This window comes from Rhipicephalus microplus, chromosome 6 (genome assembly GCF_043290135.1).
Source record: "Rhipicephalus microplus isolate Deutch F79 chromosome 6, USDA_Rmic, whole genome shotgun sequence".
Classification (NCBI taxonomy): Eukaryota; Metazoa; Arthropoda; class Arachnida; order Ixodida; family Ixodidae; genus Rhipicephalus; species Rhipicephalus microplus.
Genome location: NC_134705.1, coordinates 69,929,682 through 69,948,712, shown reverse-complemented (window position 1 = coordinate 69,948,712; position 19,031 = coordinate 69,929,682). Strand labels below are relative to the sequence as shown.

At 42.6% G+C, this 19,031-nt stretch overlaps 1 protein-coding gene across 1 annotated transcript in view; it reads left to right on the top strand.

Moving 5' to 3' along the window:
- LOC119168629 (uncharacterized) overlaps positions 1-18,378 on the top strand; it is a 33,888-nt gene extending 15,510 nt beyond the window's left edge. The window contains exons 3-4 of the mRNA XM_075867691.1: positions 950-1,170; positions 18,125-18,378. Coding sequence (XP_075723806.1) covers positions 950-1,170; positions 18,125-18,254 — 351 coding nt within the window. The 3' untranslated portion in view covers positions 18,255-18,378. The remainder of the gene's footprint in view (positions 1-949; positions 1,171-18,124) is intronic.
- Positions 18,379-19,031: the final 653 nt, after the last annotated feature.

Sequence of the window (19,031 nt, the reverse complement as noted above, 5' to 3'; positions counted from 1 at the left end):
TAGCAAACGCTGAAGTTTTAAACTTTGTCAGATACGAAACCATTATCTGAATACTCAGATTAGAGTACCATTCTTCTTTAAAGTGAATGTCGAGTACTTGTCGTATAATTTGATTGAAACTGGAAAAAATGTAGAATGAACGAGGCAATTGAAGGATGAAAATGGTACATCATCTCGTAGTTTTAATATCGTCGTAGTTAAACAAAAAAAATAGAAAGGCAAACGCTGTGTGTTATTGTTGTGTAACATCGTAATGAACGGTGCTACTGCTCTTGAATGTGTGGTGCAAAAGAGGCTAACAGAGTTTATTTAAGGGACATTCTGCACGGGACATTCACGCTTGAACCAGCACATCTTCCGGCTTCCAACTGTTCTCTTTGCACCCACACTGTAAGGTGAATGCTTCCTTGACGCTCTTCTTATGTGCATTTGAGCACACATGCGAATAATGGACGAGTGAATATTTCTTCACAATGCACTTTTTTTTTCAAAACTACCCGTTTTTCCATACAACGGTCATGTGCTCTGTTGTTGATGTCAATGTCTGAGCTCTTTTCCCTGAGCGGCGTTTTGTGAGCTGGATGGAGTAGCATTTTCAGGAGGCCCTGTTATTTGAAATGTATGCCTCGGCCTTAAGGATAATGTGCCTTGGCTGTGCGACTACTCAATAATTTTGCGTCTAGGTTGTGCTGTGAGATAACAGAATTCTGTTCCAGAGTTCGAGGCCATGGGCTCAATTCGTGGCCGCCAGCTACAGCTGCACAATGGGACGTGATAAAGCGCTACTCGCATATGTTCGTAGTTAGTCAGTTTTGGTAGCTGAATTGGACTCAACTCAGCGCAGTGTAATTTAGTCGGTAGCTCCATCTAATGGCTCTTCCAAGGGCTGTAAGCTTCCTTCGAGGCGCTTAATTGAATCACTTAAACAAGTAACCATTTCGCTTTGCAGTCCGTGGCAAGGTGGTTGATATCTGAGGAACACCGACGAGACGTGTTCCAGCTGCTGTCGATGATCACTCAGTACCTGTGCGACACCGTCATCATCGTCATCGCAGTCGTCAAGAGTGTTGAGATGGTGCTACATGCGCCCTTGGTGCTGGGAATGCTGACAGCGTTCTGCTGCGGGTCGTGCGCGCTATTCTGGATGTCTCTGCTCTTTTTGGATCTGTGGTAAGTTGTCCAACGTGCTTGAACGGTTAAGACTGATTGTGAGCGTTAGTGATTGAGTGGAATGGCGTGGTGAAACTGCAAATAAGGTAACTGGTGAGGCTATATTGAGAAGGTCAGCCCGATTGTATAACTTAACCTTCCTTATGCACACTGATTGTGTTCCGTTAATTGCGGGCGTAATATTGTTGTCAATAAATATTGCGTACTTTAAGAATTTCGCACTATTTGGCAACCCATTTCAGCACAAAAAAGTTGCGATATGGTCACGTGCACTTAGCGGAGTCATATATTCTTACTTGATCGTGAATGTAATTTAATACACTGATGCGCTTTTGGTAAACATCGTTACATAGGTTTCTCTTGTACACCCAATCAAACGCATTTGTTACGATGAAAAAACTATCTACATGGTTTTAGGTGAATAGCTGGGCGTAAATTTTCAGGTCTTCTTTACCTCACTGAAGTGGAGGACCCGGAAGTCGAGTCTAACGTAGTGGAAACGTGCAAAGATAGGCCTGAAAAGGAAGATGTTTTTTACCAGCGTTTACGTATTCTTCAGTTTCGTCGCACTGGATAGGGAGAAATCAGGAGACAGCTTTTGGCACTTGCAGCTGGTCAGTTTGCGATTGCTGTTAGACTACTTCTGAATTACGCAATACGGCTAAAAAGCCTGCTTTGTTGAGTGCACTATCAGTGCAAAAGATCTGTAAGACGTTATCAATGCCATGTAAAGGTTCAAGAACGTTGTGTGTACGTATACCGACAATTTCAGCGACGACTAGGCTACATAAAGTATTTCAGCATCTAATTCCATGAAAAAGAACAGTATTACCCGCCGGTTTATGACTTACGTCAGCATGAACATCGATAATAAGTTTTCAGACAGCGTGAAGTAATTAGCTACCCAACAAATAGAGTAAACATTTTGGACCAAGGTTCAAGCGAAATACATCATGTCAAGGAAGGTAAGTGTGAGTAATTCTTGCTTTTCTTTCTCAAGCACACATTTCCTACTCAACGGGGCCGCCGAGAGGTCATTGCTGAGACTCGTCATAGTATGAATATTATGAGTGTGATGGCGTCTTACACAAGAAGATGCCAAATGACATAACTTTAGACGTATTCAATGGCGATGAAGACAAAAGATGCTAGAGCTTCACCTCCAAGAGAAGGCGATGCTAACGAAGTATGCTCTCACGATCAGGCCTCGTTAGAATCACCTGATTCGCTTGCCGGACTTCGCGGCAGGTCTAGGTGAATGCTTCAACGTTGCCTTGAGGAAAAAAACGACTGTCCATTTGAAATTAGCTGTTTTGAACTCTTCAAGAAAGAATCGCATCTGCACGGCCACTGGCGAAGTGGACACTGTTTGCTAGTATGTCGTTTTGAAATTTCGGAAGGTAACTATATACTAGGCGTCATGCAGTAATACGCTCAGGTGTGCACACTTGGTTGACGGTGTTGCTGAAGATTACGCCTGAGTAGTTTGTATTCGGGTGTGCCCTTAAACTTCCAACTTATTGCACGATTCACATGGTCGGACGCATGGTGCAATTTTAAAACGCGCAATATTATATACATTAACGGCACCCCTCGCGGTAAGACGCACAGTTGCCCACTTTGTTGACGCTGTTGGTGAAGATGATGTTGACGGTGTTGATGCTGATATTGACACTGCTGTTGAAGAATATGCCTTAGTGTTTTTCTAGGGCAGGGCCTTTAAGCCAGCGTCTTACTCTATACTGCACGTAGACGCATGGTGCCATTCTACCATTCTAATTCGTAATATTTCTTGTGTTAACGAGACTCCTTGGCGCCATATGACGCTTGTGTAGTGCTGAGTTCGTAAGCTGGCTCAAGCTGGTGCGTTGCGCTCTTCTCGTGCAATTCAGATCACTTGAACGCCACGCGAAAATTGTGCCTTCGCTTACAGCTCAAACACGCGATTTTAGGGGCGAAGCTTCTTATAGCGGCACTCGTTCGTCTCTCGTAGCTGTTGTATATTTAACAATCGTAACATTTTGACCTCCAAAGTGGTGCGAGTGAGAGATTTCTTCTGTGCGTTGTTGAACAATAAAAAATATAGCTCAATGTACAAGCCGATGGCTGCTAATGGGGAATGAAAGACAGGAGCATTCGGCTTTTAGTTAACGCGCACGCTGCGATCCCCATTAGCACCCTTTGTCATGTACATTGAGCGCTACCTGACAAGAAAGGGTTGCTACGTTATACTCGCTGGGTGTAACTTCCTTAGTTTTAGAAAGGTTTAGCGAGCGTTGAGCCACAGTGCCATAAATACAATGAACTAGTATATACCATGAATGAACTCGAGGTGGTTAAAGGTGGGAAGTAGACCCGAAGGGCAAGCAGTAAGAAAGTATGAGTGTGCCACTTCTCGTTTAGTCCTTGGAATGTCCGCTGGATGGCGGTGCTTCTATATGGGGAATATATGATAAAAAGATGCGAGATGGTGGTACTTGGAGTGTTGAATAGATGGATGAATGAACACACAGACAGATGCATGGATAGACGCATGAACGGACGCAGGGGCGGATTCATGGACGAACGCAGGGACGGACGCATGAACAGACGCACGCACGGACGGGATGATGTACGCATGAACGGTCACACAGACGGACGCGTGGACGGACGGAAGCAAGAACGAAAGGACGAACGACTACTTCGCCCCACTCTCCATCTTTCACTCCGTGGATATGCCGCCAATTTTTTTATTATTCTTCCATGTAGCATAGTTTTTCACTCACGGACTACGCCCATTTATAGCCTAATTACGACCAATGTCGCTGACCCCGACACTGCGATTTCGGCGACATGGGCTCCTTAGTGCTATTGCAATAGTGCATACACGACTACTCGTGTATTCATACCAACAAGTCTGAACTCATGCTCCTACAAAAATAATTTACACTGAAGTGAACTCTGTTGTCATTCATCAGTACTATTGTATCTCGTCTAGTCTGCAGCCTACGTCAAAAGTCGTGGTACTTATTTACAACATTCAAGCGCACTGCTTGCGGGTCACGTAGTTTTAACATAGCTGTAAAAATGACCTCAAAAAGCCCTTACGAGGGCTAGTTGGTACAATTGACGAGAATTACTTAACGTAAGAAAAAAAACTGAGTACACGAGAAAGACACATAAGGAAAAAGCACGTGAACGTCTGCATGTGGGGCTGTACTCATTTGTACCGCCATATTTTACAGATGAGCTTACACGTAAAATAAAGGCCACTGATTTGCCGGCTGCTGGTTTGCCCTTTAAGGGCATTTAGAGAATGCTGAAGCTCCGCGAGATGTATTTTTAGCTGCCGATTTTGCGTTTACAGTGACTGAATTCGAGTAATTGCCCTGGCAGCGCCTCACCGTTCAGTCTGCTTAAATGTGCTGTATTCTTTCTTGCGAAGTCGGCCCAGCAACTCACTTGCCTTTGTCCGCCCACTCAGCTCTTTTAACTAATTGCGAGTGGGATGCAAATCTCGGTTAGGGGTGCAGATCTGCCGCCCTGATCAGTGCGAGAAAAGATTGACCGTCTTTTGGTTTGGTTCTTGGAGTCGCCATGTACTGGCGTGAACCCGGTCAATCTTAGTGTGATCTAGTTTTGAACCTATAAGTAAATATGATTGGCGACGTCAAAGTGGCTGCGGCTAACCTTTGCCACATATTTCCCGAAGCAGGGGACGGGGTTGAAAGCTCGCAGTGCGGCGGCACCACTGAAACTAATGGTGATATAAAGATTCTTAAGGCGAGAACCAGTTACCATGAACGCTCAATGTAGTACCTATGTTATTCGAAATAATACATAGGTTAACGTAGAGTTCGTAGAGCACGTCATTTCGATATCGTGGGGTTGCTAGCGCTTGAATATTTTTAGCTGGATGCTCAGCATTGCTGACGAAGTAAAAATTAAGCAGCCTTATCCTAATTTGCCGGTTATAATATAGTATCAACTCTCAACAGCATCAATTATAGTTGCCAATGTACACTCAAACATATTTTAACACAAAATTATTTCATGCCGCAGTCCATCAAGGGTCTGTTGCAGTAATTTTTTCACAGATATGACATTGTAAAATCACATATTGCATAGAAAATGCGAAAAGGATAGGTTCTATCGCGCGGTATCGAGCCAACATCCTCTCAATCCACAGCGCACGGTGCTACCCACACTACCACGAAGCGTACGTTGTCGAAAAAGCTAGCTGCAAGATATTTACATACACCGTATACCGTTCGGTGGTCTTCCGAGCTTCGCAATTTGAGTGCGTTTTTGTCATTAGTAGCGAAACTGCGCGAAGCTTTCACGTTGGACGTCCTCTTAAGTCGTCGTTTATAGCGCTCCGATTAGTACCACCTCCACGGAGCATGTTCTCTCCTGCGCGCGCGTTTATCAGAGTCGTGATTCGGGAAAGCACGAAGGTCACTTCACTCGCTGCTGCGGCCGCGTTTACGAAAGAAGCGCGTTGCTCACTCACTAAGAAGTAGCAATGGGGACAGTTGTTCGCACTTGTCCTTTGTTTGCTTGTGCGTTCATTTCATGTGTCTTTCTTTCTGTGTGCACAGCGCACGCTTTAAGTGTCCAGTTGTGGCAGTTGTTAGTCTCCGCACATCCCATGCATGCTTATTTCGTGCGTGTTTCCTGTTTATAGTGAGAGCATCATATTTCGAGTTGCTTATCGTTATTCACGCAAGTTTGCGTTTTGCTGCTGTAGCATTCATTCCTTCACCCTTGCGGCGCAACAATGCCCAATGAATGCTCAACTACTTGTGTGAAGACATGCTTCACTTTCGTGGTATGCAATTATCAGAAAGAGGTATCAGGTACGTCTTTTATAAATTTTCCCCGACATGTTTTCACTGACAACGAGAAAAAAACTTGTATCATGACTAACACTGGCAACTGCTGTGTGTTGAGCTCCATTATACGAGGACCTCGCTTCTTCTCTGACGTAAGTAAACATGTTTACGGCCCATGATGGTGGAAATTGGTTCCTGTTAGAATTTACTAAGTTCTAATTTCGCTACTTTTGGTTCTGATTACAAGAAATAGTATCAGATGCAACCAGAATTGTACCCAAGTAGTTTTTTTTCTTGCATAACGAGCAAACGACTGTATGACGAACACTGCCACATAACATTGAAGCACGTTTGGAATCGATATTATGAGAAAAAATTCCTCCTTAGGAAAAAATAGCTGCAGTTAGAGCATAAAAGTAAACGAGATATTTTATAACGAAATTGTAGAAGCTACCTTTGCTTCATGGAATACCAAGAATCATAATTGTACAAACTCAACTGTAGAGACTTAGTGCACACAATTCTTTGCTGACGTTTCATTACAGAGCTTCTCAACGACTAGAAAAAAGAAAAATAAGCATATAATAAACGCAAATAATACAACGCTGCTACTGCTAACAAAGTTAGTTGTTCTGGCTGCTACATACAAAAATAAGATGTGCCTTATGATATGGCTGATTTGACCCCAATATCATACCTACAATTACGTCGCCATCACAGGAGTGTTGTAGCCGTAAAAATATCTATATAGCTTGGCATGTCAGTAAATGCAGGTGAGATGTCATTAACATTCAGAAAGATTTCTTCGTGATTGTGTATGTGAAGCATAGACACGGGTAAAGAATGATCGTTTCTACTCAAACAATCATATGGCGTTTTATATAGCAAGAACCGACTGAAGCATTTCACGAATGGTATATTTATGGTTTCAATACCAAACAGGACTTCCTGAAGAATGTTTTACAGTAACTGAGCTTACCAAAGCATTTTTAGGGTCAACGTATTTATGTGCCACGGGAAGTGAAACGAGTATTACAAGAGCCTTGCTTAATTTGTTCCTTATGAAGGTGAATCAAAGTGCAACACGACATCATATATATATATATATATATATATATATATATATATATATATATATATATATATATATATATATATATATATATATGGCACAACGGGAGCGTTGTCAACAAGGATAAATATGTTTATTTTAAATGTGCCATATCCCATACCTTCACGAAGACTAACTGGCCCATTGAAATATTACTTCCACAATATATACATATATATATATATATAGATATATATGAGATATGGCACAACGGGAGCGTTGTCAACAAGGATAAATATATTTATTTCCCAACAGTTTCGGGAGGGGTCCTCCCTTCATCCCCTATAAGTTATACTGACATGAGCTTCCAAACTTTGTTGCTGCCGCGTCCCTCTCGCCTTGAAAAATGTTTGCGAGAGTGAGAGGGAACTAGAAAAAGGAAAAAAAAGGGGGGGGGGAGAAAAAAGACGAAAAAAAAAGAAAAAAAGAAAGAAAGTAAAAAAGAGGAAGAACCACTGTCAACACTGAGAACGAAGCCAACTGTCCGTCTACATCCACATACGGTTCATATCACGTGGTGTTCAGTTCTTGACGTGTGTCGGGCCACCCAAGATTGTCGCCGCGGTGCCGGGAGGGTCCGTGACGGCGTGCATAAAGAAAGGGGTTTCCCCGTAATGGGTCGGTCGGCGGGCGGCGTGCGTAAAGGAAGGAATTCCCGTTAAAGGGTCGGTCAGCTATTTACCTTTAATCTTCGTCTGTTTCCCTTCAATGGTCATCAAGTGGTATATATATATATATATATATATATATATATATATATATATATATATATATATATATATATATATATACAAGTATTTTCCTTCCAAGGATACCATGATATAGAAAAAACTGTAGCGGCAGCGCTTTTCCATGATCACCATTTGTTCTCGTTTTATAGTTCTGACGAATGAGAACGCTATGCGAAGTCTGCATCTCATCCGCAAGAGGTTACATAAACTTGTTTTAAGGGGAGATGGTACTCGAAGGCACTTTTTTTAATATTCACGCTAGAACAATGAAATTTGAGCTGTTTATCAAACTTTTTATGCTGATTTCAAATATATAATTAGTTTTCTTGCAAGTCGCACGCTTTTAGCTCTGCAACATGACAAAGTGAAGACCTAAACACTTTTGGCCCCCCCTCCTCTTTTCATCCCTAAACTTCAGTAATTTTTTACCATTCATAATTCATAATACTTCAAATAAAGCGTAGAGTGCAAGTGACAAATCAGGAAGCATATACAAAATAAGTAATACGCGTAAAACGTAATAGACGTAAAAAGTCCTTCTTTCACTTACCTTGGTAAAGGTATACATACAATTTTTTAATATAGAATAAAATATTGAAACTTCAACTGGATAATTGCATTTGTCATACCTTGGAAAAAATTTGGGCAAACTTTTATGCAGATCCGAGCACTAGAAGTGCGCGAAAAAGGAGGGGCACATTGGAAAAATTGGCAAAATTTGTGTTTTGAGAAAAACGAGTTTGAAAGTTAAAATTGAGTTTTTATTTGTGACAGATATCATTAAATATGATAAAATTTGCACACCAAAAAGAACAACTCTTCTTGTAGTGGCCTCTGCGACTAGGGTACGCCAGCACCATGAGTTTTTGCCTCTCGGCTTTTTCGAGCCGACTCCTCACAGACATTTCGCTCACAGGCAGGGCCATGAACCGCTTGCCAAAGTTCCGCTTCATGTGGCAGAGCCTTGTGCCAACTGCAAGCTAGGAAGAAGTTCGATAGTATTGCGAAATCCAAACTAAGTCCAGTTTCATGCCATTTTGCAGCCATGTTTGTACCATATACCGTCGTACGTAATCGGAATGTCGTCCCTGCAAAGTTCTCTCAGTGCGAGCTCTTTCGACCTCGAAAGATTGGCGCTGACGTCATCCATTGCCACATCACGAACTTTCCAGCTGACGGGTGTGAATGACTGTCGATGCATTGGCTTTTGCTAGCCAACAACTACCGCAAATCAGACCAGCTGCTCGTAGTCTATTCCTACAGAGCGTGCCGCACAACGGCTTTCACTTGCGAGCAATGACTTTTTTTATTTATAACGGAGTTAATTACACGAGAAAAGCATTGTTTAGCTGCGCCGCTCGACAAGACATGGAACCCGCAAAAAGGTTTCACCGCCCATACAGGCGTGCAGCGGCCAATGGTGGTCCCCCGATTCGTAACACGTTATAAGCCAGTCGCGGTGCTCGAAAAACGCGCAGAAGAGTGCTGCTTTTTATTATTTCTTGCGCTGCATCAGTGAGAGAAACTGTTGTTGTTTGATGAGTGAGGCTCGACTCTTCGACTCATGCGATCAACAATGGCAAGCGGCGGCGCATTATCGATGGCAAGGTGCTTGAAGACTGCACACACTGGACCTTTTAACAGGCACCTTGTGCTCTTTAGATGCAAGTTCAAAGCATTTGCAGTTAAGTCTCGACCTGTATAATTTTTTTCATAACATTAGAAGTACTAATATTATCAAAACAGGCAAAAATAAAAAATCACTAATTTTGAAAAAAAAATGGCAGCATATCCACGGAGTGAATGATGGAGAGTGGGGCGAAGCATTCGTCCGTCCATGCATCCCTCTGTGTGACCGTCCATGCGTCTGTTCGTGCGCCCGTCCCTGCGTTCGTTCATGCATCCGCCCCTGCGTCCGTTAATGCGTCCATCCATGCATCTGTCTGTGTGTCCGTTCGTCCATCTATTCAACACTCCAAGTCCCACCATCTCGCATCTTTTTATCATATATTCCCCATATAGAAGCACCGCCACTCAGTGGACATTCCATGGACTAAACGAGAGGTGGCACACGCACACTTTCTTACAGCTTGCGCTTCGGGTCTACTTCCCACCTTCAATCACCTTGAGTTCATGGTATATACTAGTTCACTGTATTCATGGCACTGCGGCTCAATGCTCGCTAAACCTTTCGAAAAGCAAGGAGGTTACGCCAGCGAGTACAACGTAGCAACCTTTTCCTGTCAGATAGTGCTCAATGTACATGCCAGTGGCTGCTAATGTGAAATGAGAGACAGGAGGATTCAGCTTTTAATTTCTTACGGCATGCGCTTCGTATCTGCTTCCCCCCTTTAACCACCTCGAATTCACTCATGGTATATACTAGTTCATTGTATTCATGGCCTTGTGGCTCAACGCTCGCTAAACCTTTCTAAAACTAAGGAGGTTACACCCAGCGAGTATCATGTAGCAACCCTTTCTTGTCCGATAGTGCTCAATGTACATGCCAATGGCTGCTAATGGAGATCCCAGCGTGCGCGTTGACTAAAAGCCGGATGCTCCTGTCTCTCATTCCCCATTAGCAGCCATTGGCATGTACATTGAGCACTATTTTATATTATTGAACAACGCACAGAAGAAATCTCTCACCAGCACCACCTTGGAGGTCAAGTTTTATACCTTTTTTGGGTATGTGCCACTGGTGGTTACGTACTACGAGCGACGCACAAGCCACGCCATAAAAGCTTTGCCCCTAAAAAAAAAAAACTGGCGTTTTTCAACCCACAACTCCGCTTAAAGGAAATATTTCATTGACTGTGGCGGAGTACGCACTACATTGTTCAGGTGGAAACTGGTAAACGCTGAAAGTTGATGAGTTGCTAACGCGAATACGACAGTGACCTGCATATTTTTAGATGCGGAGCATCTAATACTCGAGGCTTGTAGTGCGGCGCCGTCCGCAAGCTTCCTCCTCCTTCTTCCACCATCTGTGCATCCCTTCCTCCTCTACACACCGCGCGCGCTTCACTCCTCCACCATCTGTGCACCCTTCCTCCTCTACACACCGCGTGCGCTTCTCCTCTTCACGAACAATCGCTAGCTGTATAATGTAGCGCGCATGCGCCGTCACGCTTCGAGAACATCGGCAGCTGACGCGCGCGCATGCGCCGTCGCGCTTCGAGAACATCGGCAGCTGACGCGCGCGCATGCGCCGTTGCGCTTCTCCCCCTTCTCGAACATTCGACAGCTGACAGTGCATGCGCCGTCGCGCTGTATATATACTCAAGGTCGGTGCTCGCTCGCTCAGTTGCCGCTCGTCGGTTGTTTTGTACGGCGCGTCGACGTCCGAGGTCGCAATGATCGACGTCCCTTCGACCAGCGCCGGCCAAAGTGTTGGCGGAACCGCAACCAAGTCGTCGTCCGAAGACAAGGCAGCGCGGAGAAGAGCTCGCGACGCCGAACGTAAACGTCGGCGTCGAGCGGAAGATTCTCAACTTAGAGAACGTGAAGCCGCTGAGAGACGTCAGCGTCGAGCAGCAGCACCAGATTCGGCCGCTTTGAAACGTAAGCGTTGACAAGAGGACCCGGACTTTCGAAAACGGGAAGCCGAGTGCAAGCGTCGGCGACGAGAGGCCGATCCCGATGCTGCCCGCGAGCGCAAGCGCGCCGAGGTAGCGGCGTGGCGCGCCAAGCAGTATGCCACGCCCAATTAACACCCCGTTAACCAATTATATGCTCCGCATCCTCCTCAGTGTTCCCCCGAGGGAAGCTGCGGGCAATTTTTTTGCTGTTTATTTACGTTCCCGACGCCACATCTGATAAAGATGACGTATTTTCTGGTAGAAAATTCTCTGTTAACTTTTTTAAAAGTTGCATCCCGAGAATAAATGCATGGAGATATCCAAATAGCGTAAATTCTGAAAAGTGTGCAGACGGCCGTGGCGTAACCTACACTCTGCCTCTTTTACACGCAGCTTTCCTCAGCCCAGTCCGTCTCTGTAACTCTATGCAACCCTTATATTACACGGGAAGCATTACTCATGGCTTTGCGTCCAAAAGTAATCGTCATGCTTCAGGACTGCACCAAATCGTCCGCAATACAAACTCGACTAGCTTTACAAGGGTTGTGCTGACAAAATACCCACGACGACCTGTGGCCTGCATTTTGTGAGAAAAATTCTACGTTCCTTTGATATGAAAAGGAAACAGTCTGCTGAACGGTGGTCTACTAGCACTTATTACCGAAATATTACGCTGATATCATAGCTCTTGCCCATGCATATTTCATACGGAAAATTGACTGTGGTATAAAGAAGGAGAGCTTGCATTCTGGTCCTATAATCTCAACGAATCAGTATTCCTTGCGGTATACGTTATATGCTGATGCATACCTCTGCTACACCTGGCAACGCTGATGTTGTTATGCAGAACATTTTTCAGGGCTTTCAACCGGAAACAATCTATATGGTATGAAATATCTTTATTTGTTCCACATGATTTACATGTAGCTCTTACTACAGAAGTGTTGCATTGAGAGACTAAAGCATATGTTTATGAACTTATCCGCATTTATATGCAGCGCTTTTATTACACGCGAGGAGCTTTATTGGTGGTTTTGTATTCTTGACGAAAAAAAATCGCCGAGTACGATCAATACTGTATCCGAAATATACTGAAACTCCCATCACAATTATATTGGAGTGAAAAACAAAAACACGGACATGGATCGCGTAAGCTCAGTTTCAGATGTTGCGTTTTATTAAGATTTTCCCTTGGCCTTAAATTTACAATACAGTGCCAGATACTGTTATTTCAGCCACTGGTTACATTCTCCTGTTTGGAACTTTTCCACATAAATATTATACACCTGGCCTCCGCAAATCATTGAAAACAAATGGGTCGCTTTCTGCCCTGGGAAGCTTCTTTCGCGGATTTAAGTTAGGTAAGGTTATGATATGCAGCTACGCAAATTCACCTCAAACATTTCGTTTGTTAACTGCAGAAATGCAGCACCAACCAAAATATATGCAACCAACGGCATGCCATCTAGAGCACGGTGCACATGATGTCAAGAAGTTTCGTCAAACCTTCATAGCCACAACATATCAGCGAGATCTAGAATATCCTGTATTTCAAATGCTTTATTTTACTTGCAGTATTTAAAACGTAGTCGTCAACACAGAAGCATCGCGATAATTAAAGCATACCGGTTGCCAAGTACCACAACATCTGCCGAATTCGTATATTGCAAACTGTGATGCAGTAATTCATATATAGTTGCCACCACAGAAATATAGTAAGCGACAAAGTATTACCCAGCATCAACGCATCTCCTGCAGTTAGATATAACGTCTATTTCACCGAAGCACCTATCCTAATGCTACTGTAAAAACACCAGAACAACGTACTATACAATACCACTTCCTGCGTAACATCTTTCACTCGCCTGCCCGACGCGCTGCACCTTCAAAAATGCTTGCGGCCACGCGCGTAACTGAAAGCGTAAGCGAGCTATAGTTGTATATAGAAACCTTCTTCATTCCTTGTTTGTCCCAAAGAACCTGTTTGCTACGTTTTATGGGACATCGTTGCTTAGCAACTATATAAAACATCGAATTATCGCAAAGACATTTCACGGATAAAACAAAACCTACGTCTGACGCACCTTACTGAAAAGTAGTGAAGCTCTTAAGCGCTAACAATACACGAGAAACTTCCTTGGTCGCTTATTATTTATTATGAACCAATGTTTAATAATGACGTGATACACTATCCATGACACGTTATACCTATTATTATCCTTGAAACATTCCGCAGACTAAACGTTGAGACAAATGTACACAATGCATTGTACGGTTGCCGTACTTACGTTTTGCAATAAATATTTCCTGTGATTATATAATAACTATGTTGAATGTGCTACAGGACTTACCTAACTTATCTAACTTACCTATATTACTGAGGACTATTGCGTTGACCAAACAAGAGCTCTCTTCAGAGGCTATGACGACAGCGAAACAACACGCCATTATTGCATGAGCAACCCTGTTGCGATGAACAAATATGCTGTTATTTTATATATGATTTGGTGACCACATGCAACTTGAGTCGACCGCGTTGCTGATACTAGATGGAACATTCTGTGGCGGAAGTGTCATTGCAGTGACCGAATATGCTGTTAGATGCCTTCCTGCTAAGTATCTTTTATCTATAGGCAAGCCGACATCGCTGTGTACTGTAATATGAAGGAATTATTATGCCACAAAGCGTCACCACATCATTACCAATGTGTTGCCACCGTGTGTGTCAGCTGCGCAGTAATTCCGATGGAGCAGGTCACAGCGACAGCCATCTATGCAAGAATGAAAGTGGCCACAAAATTTGAGAAGTGACCACGATAAATTCATGCCACCATTAGATATGAACAGAACAACATGTATTGTTCTAGTATTCTTGGATATTTATTTATGACTGCATATACCGCAAAAGTATGTTAAACGGTGCTGCCTGCATCAAGCATGGGATAAACGCGCTTTTTGTAATAATACTTCTGTAAGAAAAAGAAGATATGGTTATGCATTTTTTAGAACGGCATTTTTATATCTACCACGCATTACAGAAAGATTGCATGGGTGACAACATCTGAGACAAATGTGCTATCGTATGTACTAGCACAACAAAACCATTTAGTTTGTAACATTACTGGGCTGGTATTTCTTTCGTTTGGAAAGTTTGCAATGGCTGTACTCGTGCACAAAATTACAGCACAAGCGACATCGAATTATCGGCATGACTAGATCACTTCTTCATTTCAAACGTATTTAAAATGTCCCCTTATCCAGGATGAAACGTAAGATTAGTATTCGCAATTATGGTTTTGTTCAATACAGGTTTGAGAAAACCAACCTTGTTTCTTTTCTCGATTGCTCGAGTCCAGCTATTATGATCATATAAAGACACAAAACTAGGTTCAATTGCCCTACACAACACCTCAACTAAAAGTAAGGAGGTAACACTTTCTTCCACAAATATGTGCTGCTTGTTCGGGAAATTTATTTCATTTGGACATAGCATGTGGTAAATGGGAGTACTGATGTATATTAGTATAACTAAACGGCTGCTTGATTGTTTTGTTGTGGTTTGTACGACCAGACCGCATAGGGGGCACAGTTATGTAGTTTTCACGTGGTTTTTTGAGTGACCGTGGTACAGCTGACATAAAAATTTCAAGCGAGATATAGTTCTGCGATGAGCTAGTTTTTTTTTTAATTTTACCCTGTCGCAAAGAACAGACATACTTAAAAAACGTGAGTATGTAGTGTATATAAACCTCGAGGCAACTTTTTGCACTCTTTCTAATTTCCTGATCAAGTACTTTTGGTGTGGGCTCCAGATCAGACCCGCATATTCTGATTTTGGTCTGACGATAGCTTTGTATGCAGTTAACTTTACGGTCGATGACGTACAACGTAATTTTCGTTTTAAAAATAAAGCTTTTTGGGCGCGTTGCTGCAAACGTTTTCTGGGTGAGTTTGTCAAGGTAAACTGTTCATAGTTGTAAAACCTAAATACTTTATTTGATTGTTTTTTACTGTGAGCATCAATAATAGTGTAAGAAAAAGTGTAGGGGTTCTTTTTTGTTGCTAAATGTATCACATGCCGTCTTCGAAGTATTAAGTTTCAATCCCCTTGTTTCACACTATACACCAATTGAGTGCAACGTATCACTGAGTCGAACTTGGTCGGAATGGTCAGTCACATTAGCATACACAAGGCAGTCGTCGGCAAACAGTCAGATTTTCACAGGCGAATGATTAGACAAATAAATATCATTTATATAAACTAAGAACAATGAAGGGCAACGTACCAAGCCTTGTGGTACTCCCGAGTGACCATTCAATGTATCATAAATACAATCATTAACGGCAACATACTGTTTCTTTGAGGACAAATAACATTCTATTTAACGAGTGATATTGTGTTAAATGCCAATAGAATGTAATTTGGTTTACCAAATCGGCATGCGGAACAACATCAAACGCTTTGGATAAGTCCAAAAGTACTACATCAATTTGACCCCTCATGCTTAGTACACTTAAGAAGTCATCCATTCTCTCAGCTGTGTTTTTGTAGATAAACCAGACCTAAAACAATGTTGATTTGCATAAATTGAATCTGTATCCTCGAGATGTGTCAAAATTGCTTTAGATAAAATATGTTCAAGTAGTTTACAAGCTGTGGATATCAAAGAAACTGGTCTGTAATATTTAATACTAAAGAGGACCAAGATTTGTGAATTTGAACCATTCTTGCAGAGCACCAGTCATCGGGTATCAAACATGTTTCTAACGTCTCTTAAACATTTTTTAGGAATTATGTGGCCCCATGCATGACTTACGGACTGAACCGCTGTTTTCGATATACGCTATGCTCAAAGCCAATCAGATACATTATTTCAACTTATATAAACATATAAAACGCAATAGATTGTATAGTTTGCAGGATCCTCGTTGTACACAGTTTGCAGGATCCTCGTTGAACACAGGATTCGAACGCTCTAAGGATGGCAACACACATCTTTTCAGATACCCACCTTTCTAAACAAAATCAACTACCTTCTAGACATCAGTTGCACAATCTCTTAGCAAATGATCAAGAAGGCACAAATACACTACAACATTGAATTTACTTGAGTGGTTCTTCCTGCGTGCTATTATATGTATTATGTTTTTATCGGTGCAAATATTGCACCAGGTAACTACTTTTTAATCGCATCTATTTGTTTTTTCCGAGCATTTATATGTTTTTTAGTTTTTCCTTGCTTTAAATATTGGTGTTAAGCACTTTCAGTTGATGGTACACTACTACGTTGCGCACTACAATTACTGCGTATATAAATGCTTAGAATCAACAATGATTTATTGTTTTTGTATGCTTTACAGTATTTAGCATGCATACCTTTTTTATCTCCCCTCTCATTTTTATAAATTGTATCTTGCTCGTGCTTATGATGACCTCAGTGCCTCACTGCATTTGCTGCAAAGGTCGGGCTGCTAAGCCTTTCCTCCATTCCATTTTTATTCATGCACAGAAAGAAACAAATCAGATATTTTAGGTACAGAAGTGACCTTGAAGAAATGCACATGATCAGACTACATAGCAAACTTGTAAAAGATTCCGAGCACGCTATCAACTGCACCGCGGTATTCTTTATTTTCTTATTGCTCTGTGCCTTGGTCCCACACGCTGAAGGCTTTAAAAACGCGCTTTTTATACCTGTCAAGTTTTCTCACACTGCTCTCGGTCGGCAGGATCGTGTCTGTATATTAGGCACACACACTCACTCCCTGTGACTCCATGCACTACACTAAAAACTCTTTCAAGTAGTCTTTTTTTTCTAGAACATTAGTCGAGTGGAACAAACTGCATAAAAAACTGTTACACAGGACTTACTATCGCAGTTTGAGTCACACCTTGAGTAGCAAGAAGTTTCCTTGTCTAGCTCACATGTTTCATGTGCTTTTTTTTTCTTTTTGTCACTTGTGCTGGCGGATTCTCTGTTCGTTTCTTATTGATATTTTTCTGCAGTGTCAACCTATTAGGTACTACGTTGTCAAGATCTTGAAGAAAAATCGCATCATTCATAAATGTAATTATTGTAAAGGCATGATACCACGTACCCAGTGCAGCGCGTCTGTGCATGGCTTTTTAACGTGGCACCGCGCCCTCTGCCTAAGAAAAGAGAGGGTGCACAGCTTCGCATGGCCACGTGCCCCCTCTCTCCATAGAGAGAAGGGGAAGCACCGTGTCAGAAATCCACGCGCTGGAGCGCAGCAATTGACGGGTACGTGAGCTCAGGCCTTGATGTCAACGTCTTAACAAAACATGATGTTCTCAGTGTGTTACCTTAGCCCATGCGTCAGCTTTGCCTTAGAACTCCATCCATGCCAGTTCTGCGACGCGCGCCTGCTTTGCCTGGTTGTAACACTTCGTTCCTCACTCAGGCTTTCCGTAACGAAAACTTGTCCAGTCATGATCTTCAGTAACTAACATACCGCGGGTCGATGACCTCAGTCCAAGTTCTGCGTTGAAAACCTAGGAATCAAATATGGTGTTTATGCTTTTGGTAAATATGAATAAACCTGCAACTAAGCGCTCAACAAAAATCCTATAGCGAAGAAAGAAGGGTTAATATGTCCTCTTTCCACTAAAATGTTTTTGTAAGTGATAGTATTCGAGAAATAATTAATGAAAAGGCTTATTCTTCCTTTTCTTTTATTCGTTGATAATCAACGCAGGGCTTTCTACCTGCCACTGCGCCGTTGGCTCCACGAGAACATGACTGTTGTGCTGACTGTGCCGACAAAGTCATTCGACAGCAGTGCTCCGGAGAGTTGCCACTCGACGGACGAACTTCGGGGAGAATGACGTTCGAAGAGAAGCCACTCAGATTCCACCGTAAAGTCATGGCAACCGATACTTCAAGCCATCCTTGTCGGGCATGTCCAACACTACTGGATATACAATACAATTACAATGCGCTCAGTTACAACACAGCTGGTGTTTTTCAAGCGCTTTTTGCGTTCACCATGTAGCAGTTGTCGTGCAACTATCTTTTTTTTCAAAGATAGCTGGCCTCTTCAGTTTGAAATACACGTACCCATCATGTATTTCTGCACAAGATCAATACGTCAGCATTAGCTAGTGCATTACTTTGTTTCTGAAATGCATTGATACGTATTTATAAAGACTGCAATGCTTTTATGCGGCGCTGGTAACGTGACGCTATGAGTGAAAAAGCCGATGTTTTTTTTTACATTTCTGTAAAACTACATAGTGCTGTTACCTACCGGTGACTGCACGTTCTAGAAGAAAATTTGTTTCTTCAAATCACCCATAGATGCCACCCATATTACGAGCAGCGCTTAGTCATCAATATTCACGCGCAGGATCTCAAATAAACGTTTTATTCATTGTCTTCATATCTTTGCCAGCGAAGCATGCAGACATGCCGCTGTGGTGACCACTGCACAAAAACCTGCGCAGCCTCCATCACATCACTGGGTTAGCCCATGGTCTAGTCGAACTCAATGGTAACCTTCGGGTGGGAGTGCCCGCACCTGTGGACGACCCATGTCTTGTCAAGGTGTGGGGCTATTCCACGAACAGGTGAGACGTGATGCCGAGTCTAAAGGACCCAGTTTT